The sequence below is a fragment of the Gastrolobium bilobum genome, unplaced genomic scaffold (genome assembly GCF_033153095.1).
Source record: "Gastrolobium bilobum isolate Gb01-03AN ecotype WA unplaced genomic scaffold, APGP_CSIRO_Gbil_v1 utg12063, whole genome shotgun sequence".
Classification (NCBI taxonomy): Eukaryota; Viridiplantae; Streptophyta; class Magnoliopsida; order Fabales; family Fabaceae; genus Gastrolobium; species Gastrolobium bilobum.
Genome location: NW_026899021.1, coordinates 48990 through 60593, shown reverse-complemented (window position 1 = coordinate 60593; position 11604 = coordinate 48990). Strand labels below are relative to the sequence as shown.

At 32.6% G+C, this 11604-nt stretch overlaps 1 protein-coding gene across 3 annotated transcripts; it reads right to left on the bottom strand.

The window, feature by feature from the left end:
- Nucleotides 1-3441: 3441 nt before the first annotated feature.
- Nucleotides 3442-6060, bottom strand: LOC133286277 (steroid 5-alpha-reductase DET2). 3 transcript variants are annotated; one of them, XR_009748109.1, is made up of 2 exons: nucleotides 5096-6060; nucleotides 3442-3518 (listed from the first exon to the last, which is right to left on the bottom strand). XR_009748109.1 is itself a non-coding variant. In XM_061483671.1 (1 exon), exon 1 carries the CDS (start codon nucleotides 5976-5978, stop codon nucleotides 5199-5201), a length of 780 nt encoding a protein of 259 aa, XP_061339655.1. In that variant the 5' UTR covers nucleotides 5979-6060; the 3' UTR covers nucleotides 4766-5198. The 3 variants fall into 3 exon arrangements, 1 of the variants encoding a protein (XP_061339655.1); XR_009748108.1 differs by having other exon boundaries at nucleotides 3490-3518; nucleotides 5079-6060; XM_061483671.1 differs by lacking the exon at nucleotides 3442-3518 and having other exon boundaries at nucleotides 4766-6060.
- Nucleotides 6061-11604: the final 5544 nt, after the last annotated feature.

The following is an 11604-nucleotide window of genomic DNA, read 5'->3' as shown; positions in this document are numbered from 1 at the left end:
TAAAAATTTTGATGAAAGAAAAACTTTGATCTGGTTATAAGCCCTAACCCAACCCGCTAAATTATAAGACTTTGGATACTAGAGTTAACAAAGGTCCTATCACAAAAAGACTATAATGAATTAGGGAAGACTTTGCGGGTTGGCCTCGAGGTTTCAACCCATTTTGACACCTCTAGCTCTATTTTTATACCTGTTTAAATTTTGATGTGGTTAATATCGGTTCTTAGGCATTGGTATTTTAACAAGTTTTGGATAACATTCGAATATTGATCAGCTTTATTGTTGCCTTGTGGCAATCACCCTCAACCAAAGAAGCACGGACACTTGTAAAAATAGGAAGAGTCGGGTCTGACACGCTCCGACACGGTGTCGAACACGCGGTTGACTTTTTCCGACACGTTGACCATTCCGACACGCGAATTTGACCGTGTCCGACACGGTCAAATGGCATTTTCGTAATTTTTTTAATTTTTTTTTTAATTTTTTTTAAAAAATTTATTTTTTTTAAAAGTTAAAATATATTAATAAAGCTTCCACCTGATCATATTAATTTTATCTTTTTGTCTTTTTTCCTCTTAAGTAGATAAGAAATCATCTCAACATCATTGTTGTCAATTCCTATCACGCTCTTGTTGTATCTTCTTCTCTCTGATCTCTCTCTATCTGATATTATATCTCTCTCTCATCCCAGTTCTTATTTATTTTATTAAAGCTTCCATCTTTATAACGTGTTGATGGGTATTATTAATTTAGTTTCATTTTTTTGTTAAATTATTAAATATTAAATGAAATATACCCTATATTAATTAAAAATATTATTTAATATTAAAACGTGTCCCAACGTGTCAAAATCCATAATTTTTTAAGATTGACGTGTCGGAATGTCGTGTCGTGTCGCGTGTCGTATCGGTGCTACCTAGCCTTCAACGATATTGAATTGAATGTATTCTAGTAAATAGATTGGTAGTATTAATACACAATATGGTTTGCATGTACGTAGGAGATACAGATACTATATTCCCCATACTTTTGAATTGAGAAAACCAATTACTAATTTTTTTTTTATTAAAGAGATATTATATCTTTCATTAACTATTATTATTATTATTGTGGTTATCTTTCAGTAATCAATTTTTAAAAAAACGATAGAAGAGGCTGAAAGAAAAATCAAGAGTGGTTAATCATCTGTCTCCATCTTCATCTCTTTATTTTATTGCTCATATTGCAAGCCTCTTAATTCAAAGCTATTTTTAAAGATGAAATTCCATCTTTATTGTATATTATATCTTTTTCTCTTCTTTTTTTGTGGTTTCTTTTTTCTTCTTTTTAAAATGTTCAATTAGAAGTATTCCAGATTTTGGGATTATATTAACTTGATAAATTGCAAGTATAAAAATTAAAAAATTACCTTATTCCATAATCAATATCTTACAAACATTTTTTGCCATATAGATCTGAGAAAATATATACTTTAGTGCTAAGAAGGTCCAAAGAAGATGGAACCCATTAACATGCTGCAGAATTTATTTATATTAGAGATACTTAAAGTTGTTTGTTATAAATGTATACTATCCGTTTACAATTTTTTAATCTTATAAGTGTACGAGGTTTCGCTATCGAATTGAGAAAAAATATGCTTTAGTACTAAGAAACCCCAGAATATCGGTCCTATTGACATGTAGAAGTTCCGCGTCTTAGAGCTACTTGAAGTTGCTAGTATAAATACTTCAAGACCTGTAAATTGTTTTGTTTGGGTAAAAACACTAAGTGCCTCTACACTTTGAGGGGCTGTTTGGTATTTTTCAGATTTTCGGAAAATTAAATTTTTTTAAATTTTAAATTTTCAGATATTATCCTAAACTGAATGTAAAAATCATATTTTTGAAAATTGAAATCCTCGGACAAATAAAAATTTCTCCTGTAAATGTGAAATTCATCTCCAAACTTTAAAAGTGAAATTAATCTCTATTCAAGCATCAGTTTGAATATTTATTTTTTGACATTTGCACTTTGCACATATTAATGCCTGCTTGATATTGAAATACTTAAATCTTAGCTATTTTTATAATTAATTGGGTTGAAGCATAAAAATTATAGCCTACAAGACAGCATACATTGGATTTTAATTTTTTAACAACTGTCTGGTATTAAATTCCCCACAATGTATACTTAAAAAATATCTCTGAAAATCCTCAAAAGCAAAGTTTTACATTGAGGATTTTTCAAAACAAAAGAATGGCTTGATTTTTCAAGCTTTAATATGTAAAATTGTAAATAGTATCTCTTACTGATTATGTAAATAGAGTCTGAATAAAGTATTTATGGTAATTAGGATAGCAGTGATATTTGTATTAATGTTGTTGAGACACGAATTTCATCAAAGTCACTGTTTTCTCCTGACTTAACAAATCCATATTATATTACTCTTTAGAATACAAGAGTTCAATTTACTCCACAGCCTCAACACCAATTACAAAAAAATGACTCTGCCTTTTGGTGACAGCTTATGATATGTGGGAACATTTTGCTCGGTTGCCTCAAGTCAAAGAAGCTAGAACCGTTATTTGCATTATTTTGGATACACAGCACACAATATCTGATATATTGATAATTTTATACTAAAGTAATTTTACTTAATGATAAACAACCAAAGTTTGTTCTCACAATTACTTTTGATAAAAATTTATTTCATTCTTCTAAGAAAAATTCTTCCACAATACATTCTACTCAACAATTGTACAAAAATTATTGGTTGGTTATTTTGTAGTAACTCAACTTCGACCTTCAAAGTGGCATCTCTAGACACATGTCAATGGCCTATGCTAACCTAAATACTTTGATCAGGACAGATACATAGGCAAATATAAAAAAGACGAGACAAACACAGCTTACTGGATCTTCTTAATGCACATATTCAACCCTCTGCAAACTAAGAGGAACAAAAAAATTTACTGCATAGGATATAGAAATTTTAGATCAACCACCTATATAGTTGTGTTTGAATGCTTATATATGTTAGCAGCAAAGAATATGTTGAATGAAAAGTGGGAGGGAGACAAAGACATGTACATGAGTGAACATATATTGTAAAATGAAAGGGAAATGAAAATTGGAGCTTTAGTGCAAAAGTGCAGAAGGGAGAGATAGCAGATAAGTCTATGATTTTCACTTTTAAAGACCCTTGCAGATTACTAGTTAAACAATTTATATTGTACAATATATACTTACTAATGAGATCCTGTAAACTACATTATTCGAATAAAAACACTCAATTTTGGTGACATTAATATGTTGCATAATTTGTATGTGAGCATGAACAGAAAAAAAAAAAAAAAAAAAAAAAAAAAAAAAAAAAAAAAAAAAAAAAAAAATATATATATATATATATATATATATATATATATATATATATATATATATATATATATATATTAAGTAAGAGAGCAAACCTTCCGAAGGCAGGAAAATCTTTCAATTGCAAATTTCAGACTAAGGAGTAAGGACCAAGACAGCTTTACCTACACCAACGATTACATTGTGGGTTATTACCAAAGAACAAATATAGGTAGTGTTATATTCATCATAACTTCACGTACAATTGTAATAAAAGTGGTAAACCAGATATTAAAAGAAAAAGATAAGACTACTGTAGATGGTAAAAAGAGAAAGCAGCAGCATTCCTACAATGGCTTATTTTGCTTTTATATTTAGTACCCTTATGGCAAGAACTGATAATGAAGATTAAAATACTGAATTGTAAAGAACCAATTCAACCCAAAAATCTAAGTTGGTGGGTGAGACTACATTAATAGTTTTATATATCTCAAATACGCCCCCTCACACGAGAGCCCACTAGGCTTGAAGGGTGGACAATGCACAAGCCCACCTACATGTGCTAAGAAATTCCACAAGAGAAAGTGGGGGCAGTAAGGATTGAACCCGAGACACGAGGATCTGATACCATGTAAAGAACCAATTCAACCCAAAAGCTTAAGTTGGTGGGTGAGACTACATTAATAGTTTTATATATCTCCAATATAAATCAACATGGCTCCGCCTCCCACAATGTTTGACATATAGAGAGATGGATTGGGGGGGAGGCATTGGCTGGAGTGAATTACCATGTAGTGAGTTAGGCCTCAAACAGTGAAATCTCATCACTACGGTTGATTTTACACTACTATTCTCAGTCCCACTTCTCAGCATCTATCCACAACTTAAATTACAGATGTTCTCTTCTTCCAGAGCTTCCTTTCTTCCTCTTGGTAAGGATAACAACCCATAGACACACCCACATCAGACTTTCTCACTTGTGAGCACAAGTTCCCAGCATCTATCGTCAACTAAAATTACAAATGTTCTCTCACAAAGCTTTCTCTCTTCCACTTTGTAAGGATAGCAATCCAAAGCGGTACCCACAGGCCACATCAGACTTTGCTGTGGAGCATGTAGCAATGAATCAGACAAGGTAACTGGTAAAGATTTTGAGAGGAAGATGGCGCAACATGTGCATCTCTTGAATCGTGAAAGATTTTTGCAATATAACTTGAGATGGAGCCGTGTGCTGTTTGGAGTCCTTTGTTATTTAGCAAGAATTAAATTCTTGTACTCAAAATTTCAAGGGTCAGTTAATAGTCAAATTTTGTTTTTTCTGATACCAATTTGTTTCATAGATAGATAGATAGATAAATTGAAAACATTGCTTAAAAATCTTCAGTCAAAAATAGTATAGACTGCAGTAGTGAAGGTACCATGCTGATTAACCCAATCTGACAGATTTGCATATAATATCCTTCTATTATTTTGACACACAAAAGAAAATATCATGTTATAACTTATGTGGCACACTTCATTTAAAATCAATAAATATCAATCCACAAATCATATGATACGTTCTGTTGATGAATTTATCACTAATGAATTTATTCTACTTCATTGCTTAATGTATCTTACACATATGTTAAGATATACAAAAGAGGTGGTGTATTATTAAGAAGTGGTGTCATAAAACAGTCATCTCCAAGTAAGACAGAATAGTGCATAAAGGAATTCTTAATTAAAACAACTTCTAATCATACCAATCCAATAATCCAACCTTATATCAGATAAACCAAGTTTTCCTGCAATGCTTCATCAACACATCCTAATTTTCATGTCCTTTGACACCTACATCCTAAAGTACAAGGCAGAAAGAAAAATCAATACAAGTATGGAATAACGGCTTTCCTTTTCTTGGGATAGTCCTCCCCAAATTTCTCCAAATACCACTGATGATTTGCAAGTGCCCTGGGTCCCAAGTTAGCACAAGTGTAGAGGAAGAACCCTAGTCCAACCCAAGACCATGTCATCACTGCCCAACCAAGCCACTCCACCATCTCCCCAAAATAATTTGGACAAGTCACAAGCTCAAACAACCCTCCCCTTGGCACCACATACCCCTTCCCTTCACCCTTGAGCCTCAGCAATTCCCTATCAGACCAAACATTGATTCCCAAGCCACACAAAAACACCAATAACCCACAAAAGAACTTCCACCAGAAACAACACCCATCATCATCATAGTCCTTGTAGTGAGAGACCCATCTGGCCTGAAGGTAAGAATTCAACAAGTTGAATACAAAAGCCATCAATGCCACACTTAAGGGAAACCCAGTTGCGGTTTTCCTTGAAGGGGCATTGAGGAGGCGAAGTGGGTAGAGGCAGGTTCGGTTGAAGTAATGGAAGAGAAAAGGGATTATGAGAATGATGGATTTTGGGTTGGAAGATTGATGGCCATGTGGAAAGAGCAAAAGGGTAAGCCAAAGTGTTGGACTTTCCATGAGAAACCATGCCAATGGTGGTGGAAGGTTTGGACCCCACCCAGCCCTGTGGTGCTTCCCATAAGGTGCTTGGAGGAATCTCAGCGAGATTAACGTTGGTGGAGCTATGAGGTAGAGAGTGAGAAGAGCGTTGCGGAACAGAGACTCGTCTTCAATCATGGTGATTGGTGAAGAGTGTTTGCTTCTTCTTCTGCTTCAGTGGAAAATTTGGAGTGTGCGATCACTAAGAACAAGATCTCAATAAAAAGAAAAAAGACTCTGAAGGCAAGAACAAGAGGAAAGTGACACACTAGTGGATCACTTTAAAGTTTTTTTATTAGGTTAAATTACAAATTTGGTGTTTCAAAATATTACTTATTTTTATTTTAAAAAAAGAAGTCAATTGCTCTATTCTACGTTGCATCAACAATTGATGCATGACAAGGGACACGACACAATACGCCGACACGTTAATTTTAAAAAATATTAAATTTTGACACGTCACATTTTGATATTAAATAATATTTTCAATATATATAATATAATTTACATTTAATATATATAACAACTCATAATAAGCTATATAATCAATCAAATATTCAAATTTTATAACATAAATATAAAGAAAAAATAATTTTTTGCACCTTGTTAAATTTTTAGGTCAAATTTTATTTGATTTATAAATTAATTTTTTTTTAATTAAAAAGATAAAATAAAATAAAATATGGATTAAAAAAAATGTGTCAGAAAATATTGATCGCGTGTCAAAAAATATTGACCGTGGGCCAAAAATGTAGATCACATGTCGAAAAATATTGATTGTGTGTCAATATTCGACACATGCCCAATACACAAATTTATTTTCAAATAACGTGTCCGTACACCAGAGCCTATATTTGTATATACTTTAAATAATCTTTATCATGTTGTAGTATTACTGCAATTGTAACATTTTTGTGGGATAGGATAATATATTTGGTAAATGTGTTTATTTTATTTCTTTCTTTCCACATCCTTAAAATAGAATCATATCTTATTCTTGTTTTTGTTTTATGCTTTTTTGTGTGGAATGTTAATAAGTTATCTTCATTTATTTTCAAAATAACGTCATTTTGAAGTTGAAAGAATAATTGTAAAGACTATTATAATATTAGAATAAATTAAAATTATAAAAACACCTTAATTTTCGTCCCAAATGATATAATTTTGGATTCAATATAAATAACTTATTTGTATTCACAGCAAATAAAACAAACCCTTTGTTTTATGCAAAAAAAGGTTTTTTTTCATATTTATTTAAAGTTGACCTGATTTCATTAATTTTTTTTCTCCACTTTTTATAATACTTTTTTTTAGTGTGATAGAAAAATTTGTTTTAGAAAAAACATTAAAATTTTTTACCTTTATTTCATTATTTGATTCAATAAAAATAGGTGTTGCTTCTTGAAGTTTTAATATTAATTTAATTATATTTAATAATTAGGTGTGAAGCATGTCATGTGACAGCGGAGCGGATCTATTCCACCCCTTCCATAAAAATTGAGCATGCCACATTTCACAATAAAAATTAGGTTATGCCCCTTGAAGACATAAAAAAGCAAAAGAAAAATAATCTTCAACGCATTTAAAACTAAACATAACAAACCCAAATTTTTATTTTTGTTCATATATTATAGTTTCATAACATTAGCGGATGATAAAGACCAAATCAAAAATAATTATATGTACAAGAGCCAAATTGAAATACTTTTTTCACATAGACCAAATTAAAAGTAAATGTCACTTATAATGATTAAAAATATATTTTAACCTAATAACAATATTATTATAAAAAAACTATGTCTTAATGTATTAAAAGAGAAAATAAATTAGAGGAAAAGTAATCTTAATAGAATTTGTATCTAGTATTAAATAACTTCTGCGTTTTTAAAAGACCTAGCCGTACTTATAATCTTTTCTAAAATACATTCAAAATTTATTTATATAAATATATTTTTAGTAATAAATAAAGGGTAGTGATATTGTAACAACCAATTAGTGTTAGTACCAATGTTACTACCAATCAATTTCACCGTTAGATCGATTATGTTGATCCAACGGTTATATTTATTTACATCTTTGTATGGTTATGATTTTCCATATTTAATATTTTATATTTATTTCCATCTTTGTATGGTTATGATTTCTCATATTTAATGTGAAAATATTAAATATGAAAAATCATAACCATACAAAGATAGAAATAAATATAATCATTAGATCAACATAATCGATCTAACGGTGAAATTGATTGGTAGTAACTGTTGGATATATGCTCTTTTGGTCACTAAAGTCCTATTGGGCTTCAGTGAAACTTGAGCCCATGAGGCTTAGGGTTGAGTTATGTCTAAGACCTAAGCGTATATATTCATAGTTTTCTCCTCTTGTGCCTCCAAGGTGAACAGATCATCAGAAACAAACCCCAAGAGGCAGACGTTCATCATCTGAACGGTTGCCCACACAACCATCTCATCCTCCTCGAGAGATAGTCTGGAAGATCTGCCACAGTCCAGCTTCAAGGAGGTTGTTCGTGCTGCGGCGCTGAGGTGAGCTGTTCGTGAAGAGGAATCCTACAAGGGAAGATTCTACACGAGACCTGCGCACCGAGAGGTAATTGTGAAACAAGGATGATTCGGTAAGCATACCAATGTACTAGGTCCTAAACCGCTTCCGCATAAATCTAAGATTTCCTACAATTGGTATCAGAGCCTTGGCTGTACATTGGTATGTGAATCTAGTTTCACTATTCATGTAATTAGTTTTGCTTCTTGAAATGTGGCACCTAGGGTTCTAGGATTATGGTATGAATCTAGCATGTGTATTTTATAATTCATTTTCATAAAAGTTTAAATTTTAATCGGTAAAAATGCTTTAATCCATGGTTAGGGTCTCTCGTGTATTTCTCGATTTGTAACAAGGAGACTAATCCCATATGATTAGGTATCCTCCTTGCTGTTTTTATTTATTTTCGGAATTTCTGTGTATTTTTCCAATATTTTGTAAAAGTTCAAGATCGAGAAACCGCAAGTAAGATGCACAGTCAGTACTGTCGGAGACTTTTCGAGGACTTCCCGATCTCGGAATGGGGCTATCTATATATGGTTGGAAAGAGGACGTAAAGGCGAACGCAACGGTGGGTTGATCTCCGCCATCGGAGGCTTCACGCTCATCCACGCGCCTTCACAAGCGTATGAGAGTGGCCGCCACTCTCCGGCAAAGAATGGGAGAGTGAGGGAGCGTCCGGCCACATTTTTGGGTGGTTCCGGCGGCGGTGCACTCGTCTCTACGTGGCATTCCTTCCCCTGGAGTTTCGGCCTGATTTGACTTCGGGTGACGGCGCTGCAGACCTGACGGCTAGGGTTCCTCTTTCGCGTCCTAGGGTTTCTTGCCAAAGGATTGGGTCTTTGGGCTTTGGGCCCATGGAAACCCTAAAGGGGCTTGAGACAGATACTACGGGCTAGGCGAAAGTTGAATTCCAAAGTTGTAACATTTTTTTTATTTTCTTTAAAATAGGAATGTCATGGATTAAAGTAATTATGATTTATTATTTAATGCTTTTATTGATTGGTATAAATTATATGATTGATAACATGCTTTATTGCGATAACATGCCATACAGAATAAGTGGTGCCATATTGTTGCATAACTTGTATGATTGCATGAGCATAATAGCTATTATGTCTTCAGCGACTAGTATGATAGTTATTATGAGATTATTTTGATTTTAAATCATCCTAAGAAATTAATTAATAATTATTATGATTTTTATTAAAAATCTAGATTAATAATTGAATTAATTAATTTTGGATAATTAACATCAAGACAAATAATCGTTATGGAAATTATTTTGATTTCAAATTATCCTCGTAAATGATAATTATTATGATTGTTGCAATCTAGATTAATAATTAAGTCAGCTATTTGGATGATTTAAATCTAGAAAAATAATTAGAGAAAATTTCCTAAGAGAATTCTTTTATTTTGCGAGTAATTTGTGGGTTTTCTGAAATGGTCATGGAATAACACACGCTGCATACAACCTTCATGTATCATGATTGTTTGGAGCACACGCTGACGTAAAGTGATCGGATTTCAGGACCTTAATGCTTTCAAATTATGTTAAGCTTAGTGCACGTTTATCGGCGCTCTTACTTATATAGTTTTTGAAATCAAACAAAGGATACTCTCAATTAAATAATTCTTGGAAATTAGAAAATGTTGCTTATGTTGAATGGAAGGAGATTTAAATTAAGAGATTAATTTAACCTTCAAGTGCATTATAGGACCATTAATAAAATAATCATGTGAAGTCCCATCGAATAAGCATGATTGGATTTTATTAGATTGAACTTAAATATCTATGGGAGGAGATTTAAATTAAGAAATTAATTTAACCTCCAGGCGCATTGTGGGCCTATCAATAAAATAATCATGAGAGGCCCCAACGGATAAGCATGATTGGATTTTATTGGGCCTTAATAATTTCAAAATTTTAATAAAGTATTGTACGACCCATCGTCGATAATACTAAGTTATTAAAGATAATTTTGAAATTAAACAATGAATTCGACTGGGCTTATGAAAATTCTCAAACAAAAATGTTGAATGGGTGAAGATTTTAAAAATTAATTAATTTTAAAACCTGCGGGCACCATTTGTGGGTTTATTAGTGAAATGGTTATCGCTGAAGCCCCATCGGATAAGGATAATCAGATTTCACTAGATTAAATCTTAATAATTTCAAAATTTTAGTAAAGTATTGTACGACCCATCGTCGACAATGCTTAGACACTAAGGATAATTTTGAAATTAAACAATGGTTAATTACATTCAACTTTGGTAAAATTGTTAACTCTCCCATCGAGGCTCTGGCAATGGCACTGAAGGCCCAAATAACAATTTTGGTTTTTACAAGTGACTTGCCCATCGTAAGCCTTGTAAAGATAAACTGAAGGATTGTTAACAATAAACAAGAGTAGTTATGAGAATCTACTCGCACTTCGTTTGTTTATTGCATTATTTTTTTGTAATTGTGTGTTTTATATGTTTTTCAGAAAATATCTTAGAAATGATTTTGAGTCGAAAACCTCTAGATGGTACCAACTATGAATAAGTGAAAAGCAAATTTTTGATATTGTTCTAAAACATGGAAACTAAAATTTGTTCTGACAATGCGAGGGCCATAGCTACCTGCAGAGGATGCGTCTTAGGAAACTAAGATGCATTTCTCAGATTAGGAAAGGGCAGATATGGTAGTTCGCTGCTGTATTATTGTCAGTCTTTCCAAATACTTGCAGAAGCAAGTGTACATGATTAAGAATGGAGTAGAAATGCTTCAGACTCTTAATGACATGTTTGCTGCGTCTAGCAGCTCTGCTAGACAGAATGCAGTCGGTGCAGATTTTGTTAAGAGTCTTGTTAAATCCAAAGGGAAACCCAAGGGTGGTAACAAGAATAAAATGACTTGGTTATTAGTTGTCAAACCAGTTGCTATGAAGAAGCCACAAGGCAAGTTCTTCAAGTGCAGACTGAAGGGATACTGAAAGAAAAATTGCCCAGAGGTGATGAAAAGAACCAGACATGGGCATATCTAGGCCTGATCAGTGAATGAATTATTGATTCAGGAATCACTGATTATGTTTGTTACTCTTTGTAGTAGTTCAAACATGGCATACCTGTCAGCAATGGACATAGATATTTTAAGCTTGAAAATGGGAACTTGTGTCTGCATTTGCAGTAGGACAAGTTATATATAAGACTATGGTTT